Raw genomic sequence first — 25,011 nt, 5'->3', positions numbered from 1 at the left:
AAAATTAGAATATTACTTAAGGCTAATACAAAAAAGGGATTTTTAGAAATGTTGGCCAACTGAAAAGTATGAAAATGAAAAATATGAGCATGTACAATACTCAATACTTGGTTGGAGCTCCTTTTGCCTCAATTACTGCGTTAATGCGGCGTGGCATGGAGTCGATGAGTTTCTGGCACTGCTCAGGTGTTATGAGAGCCCAGGTTGCTCTGATAGTGGCCTTCAACTCTTCTGCGTTTTTGGGTCTGGCATTCTGCATCTTCCTTTTCACAATACCCCACAGATTTTCTATGGGGCTAAGGTCAGGGGAGTTGGCGGGCCAATTTAGAACACAAATACCATGGTCCGTAAACCAGGCACGGGTAGATTTTGCGCTGTGTGCAGGCGCCAAGTCCTGTTGGAACTTGAGATCTCCATCTCCATAGAGCAGGTCAGCAGCAGGAAGCATGAAGTGCTCTAAAACTTGCTGGTAGACGGCTGCGTTGACCCTGGATCTCAGGAAACAGAGTGGACCGACACCAGCAGATGACATGGCACCCCAAAACCATCACTGATGGTTTGGGTTGGTTTGGTTTGCACTTCCTTTGGAAATCGAGGTCCCAGAGTCTGGAGGAAGACAGGAGAGGCACAGGATCCACGTTGCCTGAAGTCTAGTGTAAAGTTTCCACCATCAGTGATGGTTTGGGGTGCCATGTCATCGGCTGGTGTCGGTCCACTCTGTTTCCTGAGATCCAGGGTCAACGCAGCCGTCTACCAGCAAGTTTTAGAGCACTTCATGCTTCCTGCTGCTGACCTGCTCTATGGAGATGGAGATTTCAAGTTCCAACAGGACTTGGCGCCTGCACACAGCGCAAAATCTACCCGTGCCTGGTTTACGGACCATGGTATTTCTGTTCTAAATTGGCCCGCCAACTCCCCTGACCTTAGCCCCATAGAAAATCTGTGGGGTATTGTGAAAAGGAAGATGCAGAATGCCAGACCCAAAAACGCAGAAGAGTTGAAGGCCACTATCAGAGCAACCTGGGCTCTCATAACACCTGAGCAGTGCCAGAAACTCATCGACTCCATGCCACGCCGCATTAACGCAGTAATTGAGGCAAAAGGAGCTCCAACCAAGTATTGAGTATTGTACATGCTCATATTTTTCATTTTCATACTTTTCAGTTGGCCAACATTTCTAAAAATCCCTTTTTTGTATTAGCCTTAAGTAATATTCTAATTTTGTGACACACGGAATTTTGGATTTTCATTTGTTGCCACTTCAAATCATCAAAATTAAATGAAATAAACATTTGAATGCATCAGTCTGTGTGCAATGAATAAATATAATGTACAAGTTACACCTTTTGAATGCAATTACTGAAATAAATCAAGTTTTTCAAAATATTCTAATTTACTGGCTTTTACCTGTATGAGTATAAGACATGTTTTTCTCAAGACTCATTTTTTGGAATGAAATCAGAGATCAAATTCATCTGTTTTTAAGTCGTATGTATAAATCTGTAGAACCCGAGCGACTATAAAAGTTGAAAAACTTGGTTATGTCGGCCACGTTTCTGTGTATTGTTTTGACAAGGGGTCAGTACGGTACTTCTGTCACTCACTGTGCCAGTTCTTAGCTGGAATTAGCCAGTGTGAGAATAGAAAGACATTCTGGAGGCCATGCCATCAGTCTTTCTACAGCCGACCTCAGTCCTTGACAGATTCCTTGTCTGGGGATGAATGTCACGTATGTTCCTCATGCTGGTTGTTGTGCCTCCATCTTGGCTTTCTGTGTGTGCAGCGTCTTTTTCCAGAGAAGCTGTCAGGCTGCCAGTGGCTGGCTGCCGTTTCGGAGGCGGTGGTGAAGAAGCCTTGTGTGCGCCTCCCACTGGCCACCGTCACCACTGCGGCCATTATTATCTTGGCAGTCTTCAACCTGGTAAACGAACCCGCCCTTTCGCTCGTAAAAGTTACACAGCGCAACTTACAACTTTTTCCCTTGCTAATCCCCCAACCCTCCCTTTAGTGCTTTGTCCAGGCACGTCTTCCAGAATGTTCCAGCGATGTTCCGGACCTGGGTCACGCGAATGATTCCCATAAAGTGGACTTACAGGGAGGACTCTTCTATCTGCCTGTGAGGATCTTTGTTTTTTTTTTTACTTCATATATAAATCAGACTGGTTCGAAAAATGAGGGGAAAAAAATGATCTTAACTTTTGCATGAATAAATGTGAGAGAAAAAATAAATATAATAAAAATAATAATAAAATATAAGGAATAAATTACAAATTAATACAATTTAAAAACATTATTAAAATGACTCTTCTCTCTGCCTGTGAGGATCTTTGTTTTTTAAGATATGTAAATCAAACTGGTTAGAAAAATGAGGGGAAAATTATCTAAACTTTTGCCTGAATAAATGTGAAAAAAATGAATATATATAGAAGAAAAAGAAAAAAAATAGAATAAATTTCAAATGAATACAATTAGAATTGTATTAAAATGACTCTTCTATTTTCCTGTGAGGATCTTTGTTTTTTACCTCATATATAAATCAGAGTGGTTAGAAAAATGAGGGGAAAAATAATCTAAACTTTTGCATGAATAAATGTGAAAAAAAAAAAATTATAAAAAAGAAATTATATATATATATATATATATATATATATATATATATATATATATATATATAATAAAAAAAGAAAATATATGGAATAAATTAAAAATTAATACAATTAAAAATGTATTAAAATTACTTCTATCTGCCTGTGAGGATCTTTGTTTTTTAATTTCATATATAAATCAGACTGGTTAGATAATAGAGGGAAAAATCATCTAAACTTTTGCATAAATAAATGTGAAAATAATAAAATAAATAATAATTATATATATATATATATATATATATATATATATATATATATATAAAATGGAATAAATTTCAAATTAATACAATTAAAATTGTATTAAAATGACTTCTATTTGCCTGTGAGGATCTTTGTTTTTTTACTTCATATATAAATCTGACTGGTTAGAAAAATGAGGGAAAAATAATCTTAACTGTTGCATGAATAAATGTGAAAAAAAATATATGTATAATTTAAAAAAAATATATATATGGAATAAATTACAAATTAATACAATTAAAAATGTATTAAAATGACTCTTCTATCTGCCGGTGAGGATCTTTGTTTTTTTACTTCATATATAAATCAAACTAGTTAGAAAAATGAGGGAAAAATTATATATATATATATATATATATATACATATATATATATATATATATATATATATATATATATATATATATATATATATATATAATTAAAAAAAAAATGAATAACTTACAAATTAATACAATTAAAAAATATTTACTTAAATATATTGATGCACAACATATTTCTTTCGACTTTGTGGTCATTGAGTAACAAGTTTATAGTAATTCCCTTGTTTATCACTGTTAATTGGTTCCGGACATTACCGCGATAAATTAATTTCCGTGAAGTAAGATTTTTTGTTGTAATTCCAATATTAAACATAAGCATGAAGGTGGGTTCAAAAATATATTTATATACAAATCCCAATTTTATATATTCCGATTTTAAATTAATTCATAATTTTCGAGACTTTAAAAAAGAATGATGATTTACAAAATGTTAACATTATAGATTTATAAATGTTTGATTTTCCTTTGTTTAGTATTGTATTTTACAAATAATGAACAATTGCTTTGTAAATTTCTATCTTATTAGATTATTTAACATTCTTGTATTTTTGTAAATACAAATAAATGTTTAGGCCAATACTGTGCTTGTAAGTCAGCAGCCAAGAGGAGCTTTTGTAACCTATTTTGAAAAGGTGTTATTATAATTTATATGCCAAATGATATATTACATGAATCGCGTTGAATCGTCACCTCAAGAAAGGGGATGGAATCGAATCGTTAGTTGCCCAAAAATTCCCACCTCTAGTAAACATGTTTACTACCTTTTTTAAAAACGTTGTTATCCTTTTTAGACATGAAATAACAGCCTTTAGTCACCTTTACACTCTTTTAATCCGACATAGTAATGTTGCCTGAAGCTGAGCCAATCAGGGGCTACGATACTGAACAGCGTGATCTGATTGGTTTGGTCTCACTTAGTGGCCGATACTACTGTGGTATTGATATTTTTAGTTCATTTAACCAACTTTTGGGCTTGAAAATGCTTACTTTAGGTCAAACATTTTGGAGAATATGCTTAAACAACATCGGATTGGGTGAAGCCGCAATATTTGAGGCGCAATGTCAAAATATACACAATATAAGTATGTATTATTGTTATATTTAATTCAACTGAATTGCCATGTATTGTTATTGATGTTATTAATGTACTATAAAAGTTGGGTCTAATAGACTCTTTGTCTCCATGCAGTACTCGGTGTACTGCTGCATCTTATCCCTGGTGGCCTGCGGGGTTTTCCTGCGGGTCAACTTGGAGATCAAGGTGCTCTTCCTCACCCTGGCCTCCACGGCGTACTACGTCATCATCCTCAGCACCAACAGGGATCTCTTTGTGGCCTACGCCGCCGTCCTCTACGCTCAGATTCCCGGGGCGGGGAACTGCAGCAGGTGGGGACTGGGAATGTGCTGATAACGTAACACGAGGCGATGGCGTGTTTCAAAGCACACGTCGCTTGTCCGTGGCTTTCTGTGGACTCGTATTGAGCGAGGAACACGAGAAAAATGCTTTAAAAAGGCTTAGAAAACATTTTAAACGCACACAAAGGAGCAATTAGCATAGAAGACAACGTGTCCGAGTGACTGCCCGCCTAAAAGGGATGTGCTGACGGGCACAAAATGGCTGTGCTTTGAGGCACATTTGTATTCAGTCTGTGGTTCGTAAATTAACGTTCTACTGTAAATGTATAGAACAATAAATTACAAAAAAATGGACTTCCCAAAACAAAAATTGTACACGTTTTAAGTAACACTGTTAGCATATTATTTTATTTAGTTTAGTACAGGGATGTCCAAACTTTATGAATGGGGGGCCACATTGGGCTTAAAAAATTTGGCCGGGGACTACACTTTTTTGTTTTTTAGAGTCTCGAACAGCCATACAGGTCACACTGAGGGTGGCCGTATAAACAACTTTAACACTGTTACAAATATGCGCCACACTGTGAACCCACACCAAACAAGAATGACAAACACATTTCGGGAGAACATCGGCACCGTAACGCAACATAAACACAACAGAACAAATACCCAGAACCCCTTGCAGCAGTAACTCTTCCAGGACGCTGCAATATACACCCCCCCCCCCCCATCTCCCGAATTTGGAGGTCTCAAGGTTGGCAAGTGTGCTCTAGTATACTCTACACTGAAGCTGTGTGCCTTCATTGTTTTTGTAGCTGTTGTTTTGAGGCATGTTTAAGTAAATAAAAAAAATAATGCACTTTGTGAAAGTCAAAGTATAGTATTTCCCATAGTTGTATTGGGATTATCTCAGGGAGAGCATGTCCCAAATTCCAAGCTGCTGTTTTGAGGCATGTTAAAAACAATAATGGACTTTGTGACTTCAATAATAAATATGGCAGTGCCATGTTGGCATTTTTTTTCCATAACTGGAGTTGATTTATTTTGGAAAACCTTGTTACATTGTTTAATGCATCCAGCAGGGCATCACAACAAAATTAGGCATAATAATTTGTTAATAGGGATGTCCGATAATGGCTTTTTGCCGAAATCCGATATTCCGATATTGTCCAACTCTTTAATTACCGATACCGATATCAACCGATACCGATATCAACCGATGTATACAGTCGTGTAATTAACACATTATTATGCTTAATTTGGACAACCAGGTATGGTGAAGATAAGGTACTTTAAAAAAATTTTTATAAAATAAAATAAGATAAATAAATTAAAAACATTTTCTTGAATAAAAAAGAAAGTAAAACAATATAAAAACAGTTACATTGAAACTAGTGATTAATGAAAATGAGTAAAATTAACTGTTAAAGGTTAGTACTATTAGTGGACCAGCAACTTACGGACTGTATCCCTTGCAGACTGTATTGATATATATTGATATATAATGTAGGAACCACAATATTAATAACAGAAAGAAACAACCCTTTTGTGTGAATGAGTGTAAATGGGGGAGGGAGGTTTTTTGGGTTGGTGCACTAATTGTAAGTGTATCTTGTGTTTTTATGTTGATTTAATAAAATAAAATAAATAAAAAAAACCATACCGATAATTTCCGATATTACATTTTAACGCATTTATCGGCCGATAATATCGGACATCTCTATTTCCCCGACTGTATGTATCGGTATCGGTTGATATCAGAATCGGTAATTAAGAGTTGGACAATATCGGGATATCGGCAAAAAAAGCCATTATCGGACATCTCTACTAATTAGCATTAGCGATTTTACACAGCTATTTCAACACCTACAAGTTTGTTAATTAATCAAACAGCTGGTGCGTAAGAAGTAAGATACTTACAGTCGTGGTCAAAAGTTGACATACACTTGTAAAGAACATAATGTCATGGTTGTCTGGAGTTTCCAAGTTTCACTGCAATAAGGCGCTTTTGGTAGCCATCCACAAGCTTCTGGCAAGCTCCTGGTTGTATTTTTGACCACTCAAGCTTGCCAGAAGCTTGTGGATGGCTACCAAAAGCGCCTTATTGCAGTGAAACTTGCCAAGGGACATGTACCGTATTTTCCGCACTATAAGGCGCACCGGATTATTAGCCGCACCTTCAATGAATGGCATATTTCATAACTTTGTCCACCAATAAGCCGCCCCGGACTATAAGCCGCGCCTACGCTGCGCTAAAGGGAATGTCAAAAAAACAGTCAGATAGGTCAGTCAAACTTTAATAATATATTAAAAACCAGCGTTCTAACAACTCTGTTCACTCCCAAAATGTACGCAAATGTGCAATCACAAACATAGTAAAATTCAAAATAGTGCAGAGCAATAGCAACATAATGTTGCTCGAACGTTAATGTCACAACACACAAAATAAACATAGCGCTCACTTTCTGAAGTTATTCTTCATTCGTAAATCCTTCGTCTTCGGTGTCCGAAGTGAAAAGTTGGGCAAATGTGAGATCCAAAATGGCCAGTTCCGTCTCGTCGAAGTCATCGGAGTCAGTGTCACTGTTATCCAGCAGTTCTGTGAATCCTGCCTTCCGGAAAGCTCGGACCACAGTTGTGACCGAAATATCTGCCCAGGCATTTACGATCCACTGGCAGATGTTGGCGTCGTCTGGCGCTGCCTCCCTGTCTTAGTGAAGGTGTGTTCGCCTTCTGTCATCCATTGTTCCCACGCAGTTAGCAGTCTAGCTTCGAATGCCCTGTTGACACCAATATCTAGCGGCTGGAGGTCTTTTGTCAATCCACCCGGAATGACGGCGAGTATTGAATTAAGCGCGTAAGCGTGTCTCTTAATGTGATGTTATGAGCTAGCAAATATAACAACTACACTACCCAGCATGCAACGATAGTTACGAGCATGCGCGGTAGCCCTGAGAAGCGTTGTTGTATGCTGGCAGTTAGAATGTGGTTATGAGCACGCTGTGAGTAAACGTTGAGAACTCAGTTAACACGCCTCGTCTGCATTATTTATAATTAGACAGACAACACACTTAATAGGAGCCATTTTGGGGTCTTTACATAAACACACAAATGGAAATGAAACGTCACATATCCCAGCATGCACCGCGCTTCTTCTTCTTCCGGGGGCGGGTGGTTGCTTACAGTACAAGAAGAAGCGCTTCCTGTTCTATGGGGGCGGGTGCTTACCTTGGCGGTTGCTTGCGTAGAAGAAGAAGCGCTTCCTGCTCTACCGGGAAAAAAGATGGCGGCTATTTACCGAAGTTGCGAGAACGAAACTTTATGAAAATGAATCTTAATATTTATCCATATATAAAGCGCACCGGGTTAAAAGCCGCACTGTCAGCTTTTGAGTAAATTTGTGGTTTTTAGGTGCGGCTAATGGTGCGGAAAATACGGTAAGCAAATATTCACATTGCTGTATGTATACTTTTGACCCAGCAGATTTGCTCACATTTTTTAGTAGACCCATAATAAATTCATAAAAGAACCAAACTTCATGAATGTTTTTTGTGACCAACAAGTATGTGCTCCAATCACCCTATCTAAAAAAAATTGTAGAAATTACTGGAAACTCAAGACAACCATGACATTATGTTCTTTACAAGTGTATGTGAACTTTTGACCACGACTGTATAGTATCAACACTTTTTAAGGCGCAGCGACCGACTAGATTTAGCAGATGTTGAAGTGTGATGATAATCTCTCGTTTACCATAAAAAAATGAGCACTATAAATCGCTCTCAACAGTTCACACTGCAAAAACTGAAATCTAAGTAAGATTACATATCTCAAATAAGATATTTGCTCATTTTCTGTCTGATAAGATCATTCTTCTCACTAAGCAGATTTTATGTTAAGAGTGTTTTACTTGTTTTAAGTGTTTTGGTCCTAAATGATCTCAGTAAGATATTACAGCTTGTTGCTGAGATTGGATGACCTATATTGAGTAAAACATGCTTGAAACTAGAATATCAACTGTTGCAAAGCTTTGTCATCAATACTCACAAGTAGAGATGGCCGATAAATGCTTTAAAATGTAATATCGGAAATTATCGGTATTGTCTTTTTTATTATCGGTATCGTTTTTTTTTAGTTTTTTTTTTTTTATTAAATCAACATAAAAAACACAAGATACACTTACAATTAGTACACCAACCCAAAAAACCTTCCTCCCCCATTTACACTCATTCACACAAAAAGGTTGTTTCTTTCTGTTATTAATATTCTGGTTCCTACATTATATATCAATATATATCAATACAGTCTGCAAGGGATACAGTCCGTAAGTTGCTGGTCCACTAATAGTACTAACCTTTAACAGTTAATTTTACTCATTTTCATTCATTACTAGTTTCTATGTAACTGTTTTTTATATTGTTTTACTTTCTTTTTTATTTTCATTTATTTATCTTATTTTATTTTTATACATTTTTAAAAAAAGGACCTTATCTTCACCATACCTGGTTGTCCAAATTAGGCATAGTAATGTGTTAATTCCACGACTGTATATATCGGTATCGGTAATTAAAGAGTTGGACAACATCGGAATATCGGATATCGGCAAAAAGCCATTATCGGACATCCCTACTCACAAGTATAAAACTACTTTTTTAAAGTACCGTATTTTTCGGACTATAAGTCGCAGTTTTTTTCATAGTTTGGCCGTGCTCTAGTGCGACTTATATATGTTTTTTTCCTTCTTTAATATGCATTTTCGTCAGGTGCGACTTATACTCCGGTGCGACTTATACTCCGAAAAATACGGTAACTGTTTTTATATTGTTTGACTTTCTTTTTTATTCAAGAAAATGTTTTTAATTTATTTATCTAATTTTATTTATTTTTTAATTTTTTTAAAGTACCTTATCTTCACCATACCTGGTTGTCCAAATTAGGCATAATAATGTGTTAATTCCACGACTGTATATATCGGTATCGGTTGATATCGGTATCGGTAATTAAAGAGTTGGACAATATCGGAATATCGGATATAGGCAAAAAGCCATTATCGGACATCCCTACTCACAAGTATAAAACTACTTTTTTAAAGTACCGTATTTTTCGGACTATAAGTCGCAGTTTTTTTCATAGTTTGGCCGGGCTCCACTGCGACTTATATATGTTTTTTTCCTTCTTTATTATGCATTTTCGGCAGGTGCGACTTATACTCCGAAAAATACGGTAATAATTTCTTATTTCAAGCATGAAAAAAAATCATGACTTTGACACAATTGTGTCTCATAATTAAAACAGATGGCAGCCAAATGGACTTTGCTGTTTTATTTTCAATGAAACAATAGAAAATACGTACCGTATTTTTCGGAGTATAAGTCGCACCTGCCGAAAATGCATAATAAAGAAGGAAAAAAACATATATAAGTCACACTGGAGCCCGGCCAAACTATGAAAAAAACTGCGACTTATAGTCCGAAAAATACGGTACTCATATAGTAGTACAGGTATTAGTGACAATATACTTATTTTAAGGTATTTTTGGGTTCATTGAGGTTAGCTAATTTGACCTGTTTTGGAAAATCTCGACAAGCCAAATTTTCTTGTTCTATTGGCAGATAATTTTGCTTAGTACAAATAAAATACCTCTAATTTTGTATTTTTTTCTTGTTTTCGAACACGGAGTATAAGTCGCACCTGCCGAAAATGCATAATAAAGAAGGAAAAAAACATATATAAGTCACACTGGAGCCCGGCCAAACTATGAAAAAAAACCTGCCGCTTATAGTCCGAAAAATACGGTACTCATATAGTACTACAGGTATTAGTGACAATATACTTGAGGTTAGCTAATTTGACCTGTTTTGGGTTCATTGAGGTTAGCTAATTTGACCTGTTTTGGAAAATCTCGACAAGCCAAATTTTCTTGTTCTATTGGCAGATAAATTTGCTTAGTACAAATAAAATACCTCTAATTTTTGTATTTTTTTCTTGTTTTCGAACACGGAGTATAAGTCGCACCGGAGTATAAGTCGCACCTGCCGAAAATGCATAATAAAGAAGGAAAAAAAACATGTATAAGTCGCACTGTAGCCCGGCCAAACTATGAAAAAAACTGCGACTTATAGTCCGAAAAATACGGTACTCATATAGTAGTACAGCTATTAGTGACAATATACTTATTTTAAGGTATTTTTGGGTTCATTGAGGTTAGCTAATTTTACCTGTTTTGGAAAGTCTCGACAAGCCAAATTTTCTTGTTCTATTGGCAGATAATTTTGCTTAGTACAAATAAAATACCTCTAATTTTTGTATTTTTTTCTTGTTTTCGAACACGGAGTATAAGTCGCACCTGCCGAAAATGCATAATAAAGAAGGAAAAAAACATATATAAGTCACACTGGAGCCCGGCCAAACTATGAAAAAAAACCTGCCGCTTATAGTCCGAAAAATACGGTACTCATATAGTACTACAGGTATTAGTGACAATATACTTATTATAAAATATTTTTGGGTTCATTGAGGTTAGCTAATTTTATCTGTTTTGGAAAGTCTCGACAAGCCAAATTTTCTTGTTCTATTGGCAGATAATTTTGCTTAGTACAAATAAAATACCTCTAATTTTTGTATTTTTTTTTCTTGTTTCGAACACGGAGTATAAGTCGCACCTGTCGAAAATGCATAATAAAGAAGGAAAAAAACATATATAAGTCGCACTGGAGCCCGGCCAAACTATGAAAAAAAAACTGCGACTTATAGTCCGAAAAATACGGTACTCATATAGTAGTACAGGTATTAGTGACAATATACTTATTTTAAGGTATTTTTGGGTTCATTGAGGTTAGCTAATTTTACCTGTTTTGGAAAGTCTCGACAAGCCAAATTTTCTTGTTCAATTGGCAGATAATTTTGCTTAGTACAAATAAAATACCTCTAATTTTTGTATTTTTTTCTTGTTTTCGAACACGGAGTATAAGTCGCACCGGAGTATAAGTCGCACCTGCCGAAAATGCATAATAAAGAAGGAAAAAAACATATATAAGTCGCACTGGAGCCCGGCCAAACTATGAAAAAAAAACTGCGACTTATAGTCCGAAAAATACGGTACTCGTATAGTAGTACAGGTATTAGTGACAATATACTTATTTTAAGGTATTTTTGGGTCATTGAGGTTAGCTAATTTTACCTGTTTAGGAAAGTCTCGACAAGCCAAATTTTCTTGTTCTATTGGCAGATAATTTTGCTTAGTACAAATAAAATACCTCTAATTTTGTATTTTTTTCTTGTTTTCGAACACGGAGTATAAGTCGCACCTGTCGAAAATGCATAATAAAGAAGGAAAAATACATATATAAGTCAAACTGGAGCCCGGCCAAACTATGGAAAAAAAACTGCGACTTATAGTCCGAAAAATACGGTACTCATATAGTAGTACAGGTATTAGTGACAATATACTTATTTTAAGGTATTTTTGGGTTCATTGAGGTTAGCTAATTTTACCTGTTTTGGAAAGTCTCGACAAGCCAAATTTTCTTGTTCTATTGGCAGATAATTTTGCTTAGTACAAATAAAATACCTCTAATTTTTGTATTTTTTTTTTCTTGTTTCGAACACGGAGTATAAGTCGCACCGGAGTATAAGTCACACCTGCCGAAAATGCATAATAAAGAAGGAAAAAAACATATATAAGTCGCACTGGAGCCCGGCCAAACTATGAAAAAAAAACTGCCACTTATAGTCCGAAAAATACGGTACTCATATAGTAGTACAGGTATTAGTGACAATATACTTATTTTAAGGTATTTTTGGGTTCATTGAGGTTAGCTAATTTTACCTGTTTTGGAAAGTCTCGACCAGCCAAATTTTCTTGTTCTATTGGCAGATAATTTTGCTTAGTACAAATAAAATACCTCTAATTTTTGTATTTTTTTCTTGTTTCGAACACGGAGTATAAGTCGCACCTGCCGAAAATGCATAATAAAGAAGGAAAAAAACATATATAAGTCGCACTGGAGCCCGGCCAAACTATGAAAAAAAACCTGCCACTTATAGTCCGAAAAATACGGTACTCATATAGTACTACAGGTATTAGTGACAATATACTTATTATAAAATATTTTTGGGTTCATTGAGGTTAGCTAATTTTACCTGTTTTGGAAAGTCTCGACAAGCCAAATTTTCTTGTTCTATTGGCAGATAATTTTGCTTAGTACAAATAAAATACCTCTAATTTTTGTATTTTTTTTTCTTGTTTCGAACACGGAGTATAAGTCGCACCGGAGTATAAGTCACACCTGCCGAAAATGCATAATAAAGAAGGAAAAAAACATATATAAGTCGCACTGGAGCCCGGCCAAACTATGAAAAAAACTGCGACTTATAGTCCGAAAAATACGGTACTCATATAGTAGTACAGGTATTAGTGACAATATACTTATTTTAAGGTATTTTTGGGTTCATTGAGGTTAGCTAATTTTACCTGTTTTGGAAAGTCTCGACAAGCCAAATTTTCTTGTTCTATTGGCAGATAATTTTGCTTAGTACAAATAAAATACCTCTAATTTTTGTATTTTTTTCTTGTTTTCGAACACGGAGTATAAGTCGCACCTGCCGAAAATGCATAATAAAGAAGGAAAAAAACATATATAAGTCGCACTGGAGCCCGGCCAAACTATGAAAAAAACTGCGACTTATAGTCCGAAAAATACGGTACTCATATAGTAGTACAGGTATTAGTGACAAAACTTATTTTAAGGTATTTTTGGGTTCATTGAGGTTAGCTAATTTTACCTGTTTTGGAAAATCTCGACAAGCCAAATTTTCTTGTTCTATTGGCAGATAATTTTGCTTAGTACAAATAAAATACCTCTAATTTTGTATTTTTTTCTTGTTTTCGAACACGGAGTATAAGTCGCACCTGTCGAAAATGCATAATAAAGAAGGAAAAAAACATATATAAGTCACACTGGAGCCCGGCCAAACTATGAAAAAAACTGCGACTTATAGTCCGAAAAATACGGTACTCATATAGTAGTACAGGTATTAGTGACAATATACTTATTTTAAGGTATTTTTGGGTCATTGAGGTTAGCTAATTTTACCTGTTTAGGAAAGTCTCGACAAGCCAAATTTTCTTGTTCTATTGGCAGATAATTTTGCTTAGTACAAATAAAATACCTCTAATTTTTGTATTTTTTTCCTTGTTTTTGAACACTGACTTTTTGCGGTGCACAAATGCTCTTAACGCACAAGGGTAAATAAATGTGTGGGAATATGAATAAATGAATGACTGAATGAATGTTTAAGATGGACATACACTTTTCAAGCGTAAAACATACGCAGAGAATGTCTGCAATTTGTGGCCGACAGAGCAGTAATTAATCAATCGAGAATAGGCTGTGATTATGTGCGTTTAAAACATTAGCAATTAAAATATTGATAACAAATTCATAAAGTTGATTGAACATCCCATCATGCATTGTGTCTATACAGCATAGAAGACGAGTCCATCCTGAGACTGGTGGGCCTGGTGAAGCACCCTCAGGTGATGAGCTGCATCTACATCACCTTGTTCCTGGTCACCATGCTCATCATCTCACAGCAGGTGCCCACCCCAAGACCCAGTTATTTCATTTCCACACCCGCGTGCACGTCTCTAACCCGCCCTCGCCGCCTTACCCCCGACAGAACGAGTCGTGCTTCCGCCAGGACTTCCTGCTCAAGTACAAGAACCACACGGAGCAGGACGAGATCGAGACCCGGGAGAACCTCAACCGCCTGTTGCTGGAGAACGTGCTGCCGGCCCACGTGGCCTCGCTCTTCGTCGGGGAGAACAAAAAGAACGAAGTGAGACATTTCCCTACTGATTGGAACCATTCCAGCAGCAACAGGCATCTGATTTCGGACATTTAAAAACAAAAACAAAACAAAAAACATTTCCAAAATCCCCAAATTCCTGGAATGCAAATTTTTCCAACACAAAAGTCTCTTGATCTTAAGAAAATTCTTACTATTTCCACCTTTACTCAACACATTTAAACCAACCCAGCACCAAAACATCTGTTTTTGGCATTAAAAAAAACAAACTGTTTTCTTAGAATTTTCCTTTTCCAGTCCCCAATTTTCCTAAAATACCACTTTTTTTCAAAACAATTCTTACTACAAGTACAAACCACAAAACCAGTGAAGTTGGCACGTTGTGTAAATGGTAAATAAAAACAGAATACAATGATTTGCAAATCCTTTTCAACCTATATTCAATTGAATAGACTGCAAAGACAAGATATTTAATGTTCCATCTGAGAAACTTCATTTTATTTTGCAAATAATCATCAACTTAGAATTTAATGGCAGCAACACATTGCAAAAAAGTTGGCACAGGGGCATTTTTACCACTGTGTTACATGGCCTTTCCTTTTAACAACACTGAAGAGACCAATTTTTGAAGCTTTTCAGGTGGAATTATTTCCCATTCTTGCTTGATGTACAGCTTAAGTTGTTCAACAGTCCGGGGGTCTCTGTTGTGGTATTTTAGGCTTCATAATGCGCCACACATTTTCAATGGGAGACAGGTCTGGACTACAGGCAGGCCAGTCTAGTACCCGCACTCTTTTACTATGAAGCCGCGCTGTTGTAACACGTAGCTTGGCATTGTCTTGCATAAATAAGCAGGGGCGTCCATGATAACTTTGCTTGGACGGCAGCATATGTTGCTCCAAAGCCTGTATGTACATTTCAGCATTAATGGTGCCTTCACAGATGTGTAAGTTACCCATGCCTTGGGCACTAATACACCCCCATACCATCACAGATGCTGGCTTTTGAACTTTGTGCCTATAACAATCTGGATGGTTATTTTCCTCTTTGGTCCGTAGGACACTTTGGTCCACAGTTTCAAAAAACAATTTGAAATGTGGACTCGTCGGACCACAGAACACTTTTCCACTTCGCATCAGTCCATCTTAGATGAGCTCGGGCCCAGCGAAGCCGGCAGCGTTTCTGGGTGTTGTTGATAAATGGCCTTCGCTTTACATAGTAGAGTTTTAACATGCACTTACAGATGTAGCGACAAACTGTAGTTACTGACAGTGGTTTTCTGAAGTGTTCCTGAGCCCATGTGGTGATATCCTTTACACACTGATGTCGCTTTTTGATGCAGTACCGCCTGAGGGATCGAAGGTCACGGGCATTAGATGTTGGTTTTCAGTCTTGCTGCTTACGTGCGGTGATTTCTCCAGATTCTCTGAAACTTTTAATATTGTGGACGGTAGATGGTGAAATCCCTAAATTCCTTGCAATAGCTGGTTGAGAAATGTTGTTCTTAAACTGTTGTACAATTTGATCACGCATTTGTTGACAAAGTGGTGACCCTCGCCCCATCCTTGTTTGTGAATGACTGAGCATTTCATATACCCAATCATGGCACCATGGCACCCACCTGTTCCTAATTAGTGTGATGTTCCAAATAAGAGTTTGATGAGCATTCTTCAACTTTCTCAGTCTTTTTTGCCACTTGTGCCAGCTTTTTTGAAACACGTTGCAGACATCAAATTCCAAATAAGCTAATATTTGCAAAACATAACTAAGTTGTCCAGTTCGAACATTAAATATTTTGTCTTTACAGTCTATTCAATTGAATATAGGTTGAAAAGGATTTGCAAATATTTTTATTCTGTTTTTATTTAGGATTTACACAACGTGCCAACTTCACTGGTTTTGGGTTTTGTACTTCCACATTTCTCAACTGATTCAATTCTAGGGATGGGATTTAACCTGGTAAATAAAGGCTAAATAAAAAAAATAAAATTAAAAATACATTTATGGCTCTCTAAAGGGAGTCAAATCTTGAAAAACCTGGCCCTTTATGTTTCTGTTTTGAATTACTTCAAATTTCCATAATTAAAATGTTCACCAATCTATTCTCTATTTGTGGGAAATATTCTAAAATATGAATACTAATTTAATTTGGCTTGTTTTTGTTTTGTAAACACCCCATAAAATGGTACCGCATCCCCATTTTTAATTTGATCTCACCTAAGAAACTTTGTGGCATGATAAAAATCACAAAGGCTACAAATAACCTCCATGCAAAGCCAATTTACTGTATTTTTTTCCCATATGAGTATTTCAAACCCGGCCAAACTATGAAAAAAAAACTGCGACTTATAGTCCGAAAAATACGGTACTCATATAGTAGTACAGGTATTAGTGACAATATACTTATTTTAAGGTATTTTTGGGTCATTGAGGTTAGCTAATTTTACCTGTTTAGGAAAGTCTCGACAAGCCAAATTTTCTTGTTCTATTGGCAGATAATTTTGCTTAGTACAAATAAAATACCTCTAATTTTTGTATTTTTTTCTTGTTTTCGAACACGGAGTATAAGTCGCACCTGCCGAAAATGCATAATAAAGAAGGAAAAAAACATATATAAGTCGCACTGGAGCCCGGCCAAACTATGAAAAAAAACCTGCCACTTATAGTCCGAAAAATACGGTACTCATATAGTACTACAGGTATTAGTGACAATATACTTATTATAAAATATTTTTGGGTTCATTGAGGTTAGCTAATTTTACCTGTTTTGGAAAGTCTCGACAAGCCAAATTTTCTTGTTCTATTGGCAGATAATTTTGCTTAGTACAAATAAAATACCTCTAATTTTTGTATTTTTTTTTCTTGTTTCGAACACGGAGTATAAGTCGCACCGGAGTATAAGTCGCACCTGCCGAAAATGCATAATAAAGAAGGAAAAAAACATATATAAGTCGCACTGGAGCCCGGCCAAACTATGAAAAAAACTGCGACTTATAGTCCGAAAAATACGGTACTCATATAGTAGTACAGGTATTAGTGACAATATACTTATTTTAAGGTATTTTTGGGTCATTGAGGTTAGCTAATTTTACCTGTTTTGGAAAGTCTCGACAAGCCAAATTTTCTTGTTCTATTGGCAGATAATTTTGCTTAGTACAAATAAAATACCTCTAATTTTTGTATTTTTTTCTTGTTTTCGAACACGGAGTATAAGTCGCACCGGAGTATAAGTCGCACCTGCCGAAAATGCATAATAAAGAAGGAAAAAAACATATATAAGTCGCACTGGAGCCCGGCCAAACTATGAAAAAAAACCTGCCACTTATAGTCCGAAAAATACGGTACTCATATAGTAGTACAGGTATTAGTGACAATATACTTATTATAAAATATTTTTGGGTTCATTGAGGTTAGCTAATTTTACCTGTTTTGGAAAGTCTCGACAAGCCAAATTTTCTTGTTCTATTGGCAGATAATTTTGCTTAGTACAAATAAAATACCTCTAATTTTTGTATTTTTTTCTTGTTTTCGAACACGGAGTATAAGTCGCACCGGAGTATAAGTCGCACCTGCCGAAAATGCATAATAAAGAAGGAAAAAAACATGTATAAGTCGCACTGGAGCCCGGCCAAACTATGAAAAAAACTGCGACTTATAGTCCGAAAAATACGGTACTCATATAGTAGTACAGCTATTAGTGACAATATACTTATTTTAAGGTATTTTTGGGTTCATTGAGGTATTTGAACCCAATATACGGCCTATAAATAATACATCTGCAATACTATAATCTAGTTTTATTTGTAGAGCACTTTGAAAACCAGTGGACCAAAGTGCTGTACAGAATAATTATTAAAAGACACAGAAACTAACAGACCACAAGATACACCTAAAAAAGGTGGATAAAAAGGATATCTATAATAAACAACAATAAAAACTAATGAAAAGAAATCAATAAAAAGAAAAGCCAAAACCTAATAAAATAGTATGAGTAAGGATAAAAAAAATAAAAAATATATAAATAAAACAAAAAAATGAGCACAATATATAAAAGTGAATGCAAAACTAAACAAACCCATTTCAAAAAAACAAAGTGCATCCAAATGTTGCCACGTTTCCTTTGACTTGTGGTCATTTTGTGGGTGGGTGTGACCCCGATCCAGTCAAGTGTTGCACATGCGAAGGCAGCGTGGGCAATTTACATGTAAAGTACCAGTGGAGTGGAAAAACAAGTTGACTTTATATGCTTAATTGCGTATCCATTGAACCATATCCAATTGTATTTACAATCCGCAAAGTGCCTGACAATACCGTCTGAACATCCCAAAATGCCACAAATCCACTCATCACATCATTTTAAATATTCCGCTCTGAATGTCTTCGGCAATTACCGTAGATTTCTACGTCACTGACCATATTAGCAGGTCAGTCATACTGGAAATATGCAAAAAATTAGAAAGTGATGTGCTGTCTATCGTTCACAATTCTTATGTAAGACAAGAACACTTTTATTTATGCATTCTAAGTCGTAAATAAAAAAAAAGTCAGCTAATAATTGAGTCAATAGGGGCCTACAAAGTCCTCTAATTGCCATCCAAAACTCGCCAACAATATATTTACATATTGTGATGTGAATATTAACCAAACGTTAGCGATATAGTTATTATAAGTACTATTTTTAGCGGTGCATTGATAACATCGAGCTAACTACTACCTTATGCGGCAGCATTGAGCCATCCCATGTCCTGCTGCTGCTGAATCGCGTCTCGGCTCGTCAAACTTATTCTAGATCACGGGTGTCAAACTCAAGGCCCGGGGGCCAGATCGGGCCCGCCACATCAATTTATGTGGCCCCCAAAAAGAGTGTAAATAATGTGTGTTAATAAAGTACCTTATCTTTTCCTAATACATGTATTACAAAAATAAATGTACTGTGTGCAATTACATATATTTACACTTTAATCAAAAATATTATATTATCGTACATTTAAAAAAAACACAATGTTTTTGTTCATATAAAGATAAATACTTAAATATCTGCTTGACTTATGATTTTAATCCAACAAACTGTTCATGCAAAAATTTTACAGTAAGATTTTTTACAGTAAAATCCACTTTCAATATAGAGTAATAATACACTATTAAAACACAACAACCATATATTTTACATTTACAGTATAAAAAAGTAGCCTGAATTTTTCCGTTAAAAAAATGGTGGCACTGTTTTTTCATTCCATTTATTTAATTTAATTATATTTATTTATTTATTTTATACATATACATACACATGTTTTGTATATACACATACATATATGTATGTGTATATATACATATATGTATGTATGTGTGTGTGTGTGCGTGTATGTATATATATGTATATATATATATATATATATATGTATATATATATGTGTGTATATATATATATGTGTGTGTGTGTATATATATATATATGTGTATATATATGTATATGTGTATATGTATGTATACATATATATGTATATATATATGTATATGTATGTATATATATATATATATATATATATATATACACATGTGTGTGTGTGTATATATATATGTGTATAAATACAGTATATATATGTGTGTGTGTGTGTGTATATATGTGTATGTGTGTGTATTTATATATATGTATGTGTATATATACATATATGTATGTATGTGTGTGTGTGTGCGTGTATGTATATATATATGTATATATATATATATATGTATATATATATATGTGTGTATATATATATATATATGTGTGTGTGTGTATATATATATATATGTGTATATATATGTATATGTGTATATGTATGTATACATATATATGTATATATATATGTATATATATATATATATATATATATATACACACGTGTGTGTGTGTATATATATATGTGTATAAATACAGTATATATATGTGTGTGTGTGTGTATATATGTGTATGTGTGTGTATTTATATATATATACACATACATACAGTACATATATACACACACACACACATATATATATATATATATATATATATATATATATATAAGTATATGTGTGTGTGTATATGTATGTATGTGTGTATATATATACTATATATATATATGTGTGTATATGTATATGTGTATATATATACATATATACATATATATACATATGTATATATACAGTATATATATATATACAGTTATATATATATATATGTATATATACAGTAAGTATATATATATATGTTTGTATATATATATATGTGTGTATATATATAAATATATATGTATGTATGTATATGTGTGTGTGTGTGTGTGTATATGTATATATGAATTTCATAAGCACATTTTTACTGTTCTAATTTTCATCGTAGTTTTATTAATACTTTTTTTTTCTTCTTATTATTTCCTTTACATCCATTAATACATTTTATTCTTACTTATGACTTGTGTATTTTCACTATATTGTTAAAATTCTAAATATATTTTTTTTAGGTGAGGGAAATTTCAAACCAGTGATGTCACTGCCAAAGCATGTCAATATGGCACCGCCTTAGGGAATGTTTACAATAAAAAAATAAATGTATAACCAAGTTTTCAGAATAATCCCCACCAATAGAGTAATAATTGTGTAAATTAAATGATTTTGATCTACATCTTATTGTATGCCTAATACGAATGATTGTTTACTTCATAAAAGACAAACTATAATAACGACTATATCCTATATCAGAAGCTAGATATTTGTATTAATAGAAAAAAAAAGAGACTATTTTAGTCCACATGAGACATGGCTGCTATTCTTGAGAAGAAGGGTGTCCCAACAGCTGCCCAAATATTTGCTGTTTTTGGACAGGACCTCTACTACAAGTCCTATGGCTGCGTGTGCGTGATGTTCGCCTCAGTGCCGGACTTCAAAGAGTTTTACACCGAGTGCGATATCAACAAGGAGGGCCTGGAATGCCTCAGGCTGCTCAACGAAATCATCGCCGACTTTGACGAGGTCAGCCAAGTCCTTTTTAAAGTACTCGGGGAAACACGGTAAAATGCACGCGGGTCAAGTAGCTAACGTGCCCACGTGTCGTCAACACAGCTGCTGTCCAAGCCCAAGTTCAGCGGCGTGGAGAAGATCAAGACCATCGGCAGCACGTACATGGCGGCGGCCGGGCTCAGCGGGACGCCCGGGCAAGAGAACAATCAGGTGGAGTAGACTCAGGTCACACTCGGGACTTGGAGTCAAGTATTTTTGTTACTTCATGCATGTTAACTGTTAGAATGCTAGCTATTTAGCGATAATATCGGACGATAAACGCTTTAAAAATGTGATATCGGAAATTATCGGTATCTGTTTCAAAAAGTACAATTTATGACTTTGCCGTGCCGGCCCAGTCACATAATATCTACGGCTTTTCACACACACAAGTGAATGCAAAGAAATACTTGGTCAACAGCCATACAGGTCACACTGAGGGTGGCCGTATAAACAACTTTAACACTGTTACAAATATGCGTCACACTGTGAACCCACACCAAACACACATTTCGGGAGAACATCCGCACCGTAACACAACACATCTCTAAACTTAATGCATGCTAATGTTAGCATGCTAGCTTTTTAGTTTATTTTTAGGTCCACGCAGAGTCAAATATTTTTTTTCATGAATGTTAATTTGCCTGCTGTAAAAAAATACACGTTTTTTTTTCCAATAAAATACGTTGTCAGCTAATTTTGCAGGTATACACCTCAAAGTCAAATATTTTGTTATTTCACGTGTTAACTCTTAGCATGCTAAAGTTAACATTGAATATTTTGTATCAATTGCTTCAGGTACACACCTCCCTGTCAAATATTGAGTTACTTCATGCATGTTAACTGTTACAATGCTAATGTTAGCATGCTAGCTATTTAGCTAAGTTTGCAGGTGTACACATGTTTACTGTTAACATGCTAAAGTTGACATGTTATCTTTTTTTTAATCTCATTTTGCAGGTATACACCTGAGTCGAATATTGTGTAACTTAACGCATGCTAATGTTGGCATGCTAGCTTTTTAGTTTATTTTTCAGGTCCACGCAGAGTCAAATATTTTTTTTTGTGAATGTTAATTTTTAGCATGTTAATTTGCCTGCAAAAAAAAAAAAACATTTTCAATAAAATACGTTATCAGCTAATTTTGCAGGTGTACACCTCCGAGTCAAATATTTTGTTATTTCACACGTTAACTCTTAGCATGCTAAAATTAACATGTTATATTTTGTATCAAATGTTTCAGGTACGCACGTCCCTGTCAAATATTTAGATACTTCCTGCATGCTAACTGTTAGAATGCTAATGTTAGCATGCTAGCTATTTAGCTAAGTTTGCAGGTGTACACCTCAGAGTCAAATATTTTGCTACATTACACATGTTTACTGTGAACATGCTAAAGTTGACATGTTATCTTTTTTTTAATCTAATTTTTCAGGTATACACCCGAGTCGAAGATTGTGTAACTTTATGCATGCTAATGTTAGCACGCTAGCTTTTTAGCTAATTTTGCAGATTAAATTTTTTTTTTCATGAATGTTAACTTTTAGCATGTTAATTTGCCTGCTATAAAAAAATTAAAAAAATGTTTTCAATAAAATACGTTTTCAGCTAATTTTGCAGGTGTACACCTCCGAGTCAAATATTTTGTTATTTCACACGTTAACTCTTAGCATGCTAAAATTAACATGTTATATTTTGTATCAAATGTTTCAGGTACGCACGTCCCTGTCAAATATTTAGATACTTCCTGCATGCTAACTGTTAGAATGATAATGTTAGCATGCTAGCTATTTAGCTAAGTTTGCAGGTGTACACCTCAGAGTCAAATATTTTGCTACATTACACATGTTTACTTTGAACATGCTAAAGTTGACATGTTATCTTTTTTTTAATCTAATTTTTCAGGTATACACTTGAGTCGAAGATTGTGTAACTTGACGCATGCTAATGTTAGCATGCTAGCTTTTTAGCTAATTTTGCAGATTCAATTTTTTTTCCCATGAATGTTAACTTTTAGCATGTTAATTTGCCTGCTATAAAAAAATACTTTTTCCCCCCAATAAAATACATTATCAGCTTATTTTGCAGGTATACACCTCAGAGTCAAATATTTTGTTATTTCACACGTTAACTCTTAGCATGCTAAAGTTAACATGTTATATTTTGTATCAAATGTTTCAGGTACACACCTCCCTGTCAAATATTTAGTTACTTAATGCATGTTAACTGTTAGAATGCTAATGTTAGCATGCTAGCTATTTAGCTAAGTTTGCAGGTATACACCTGAGTCGAATATTGTGTAACTTAACGCATGCTAATGTTAGCATGCTAGCTTTTTAGTTTATTTTTCAGGTCCACGCAGAGTCAAATATTTTTTTTATGAATGTTAACTTTTAGCATGTTAATTTGCCTGCTATAAAAAAATACACTTTTTTTTCTCGATAAAATACGTTATCAGCTAATTTTGCAGGTATACACCTCAGAGTCAAATATTTTATTTCAGATGTTAACTCTTAGCATGCTAAAGTTAGCATGTTATATTTTGTATCAAATGTTTCAGGTATGCAAATATTTAGTTACTTCATGCAAGTTAACTGTTACAATGCTAATGTTAGCATGCTAGCTATTTAGCTAAGTTTGCAGGTGTACACCTTAGAGTCAAATATTTTGCTACTTTACACAGGTTTACTGTTAACATGCTAAAGTTGACATGTTATCTAATTTTGCAGGTATACACCTGAGTCGAATATTGTGTAACTTGACGCATGCTAATCAGAATCAGAATCAGCTTTATTGTCATTACGCAAGGTAACGAGATTGAGGCCATTCCATACAGTGCGATGTGTGCATGCTAGAAAAACAATGTGCAAATATATAAATATAAATATATATAAAATATAAAAAATGTAGAAGTGCAATGAATATGGTGTGAAATGAATATATACATGAAAAAAACAAAAACAAAAACAGGGTGGTTGGTGGAATGGGTTATTGCACCGAAGAGAAGGCAGTTATGAGGGACAATGGGGCAGTCCGTTCAGGATGGTTATGGCCCTGGGGAAGAAGCTGTTCTTTAGCCTGTTTGTTTTGGTTTTAATGCACCTGTAGCGCTTCCCAGAGGGCAGCATGCTAGTGTTAGCATGCTAGCTTTTTAGTTTATTTTTCAGGTCCACGCAGTCAAATATTTTTTTTCATGAATGTTAACTTTTAGCATGTTAATTTGCCTGCTATAAAAAAATAAAAATGTTTTCAATAAAATACGTTATCAGCTAATTTTGCAGGTATACACCTCAAAGTCAAATATTTTGTTATTTCACACGTTAACTCTTAGGTATTAAAGAACTCTGGAATTTCGGGAAAACCGGGAATTTTTCCAGTTCAAAAAACATCTTTGTTTTTTATCCTGATTAAGAAGAATGTTTTGACGGTGGAACGGTTGAAATGCGTTGAAAACTGTGGAAGGAGTAGTCGCCAGAATAAAGGGTGGAAACCAGGAATGCTGGAAAATCCTGGCATTTTTTTAACTTAGAAAAATGATAGTTTAAATTTCCAAAATGGTGAAATGGTTTGAATCGGTTGAAAAATGTGGAAATGGTGGAAGTCTGAAAAATGGCCAA

General features: G+C 34.9%; 1 protein-coding gene across 2 annotated transcripts in view; it reads left to right on the top strand.

Moving 5' to 3' along the window:
• adcy7 (adenylate cyclase 7) overlaps positions 1–25,011 on the top strand; it is a 207,127-nt gene that overhangs the window by 168,686 nt on the left and 13,430 nt on the right. For both annotated transcript variants that reach the window (XM_061964558.2, XM_061964557.2), the window contains 7 exons: positions 1,784–1,921; positions 2,009–2,116; positions 4,401–4,597; positions 14,054–14,165; positions 14,249–14,407; positions 21,221–21,367; positions 21,458–21,565. In XM_061964558.2, coding sequence (XP_061820542.1) covers positions 1,784–1,921; positions 2,009–2,116; positions 4,401–4,597; positions 14,054–14,165; positions 14,249–14,407; positions 21,221–21,367; positions 21,458–21,565 — 969 coding nt within the window. The remainder of the gene's footprint in view (positions 1–1,783; positions 1,922–2,008; positions 2,117–4,400; positions 4,598–14,053; positions 14,166–14,248; positions 14,408–21,220; positions 21,368–21,457; positions 21,566–25,011) is intronic.

This window comes from Nerophis lumbriciformis, linkage group LG06, assembly GCF_033978685.3.
Source record: "Nerophis lumbriciformis linkage group LG06, RoL_Nlum_v2.1, whole genome shotgun sequence".
In the NCBI taxonomy this organism is placed as follows: Eukaryota; Metazoa; Chordata; class Actinopteri; order Syngnathiformes; family Syngnathidae; genus Nerophis; species Nerophis lumbriciformis.
Note: the sequence above shows the minus strand (reverse complement) of the source record. Positions and strands in the feature narration are given on the sequence as shown.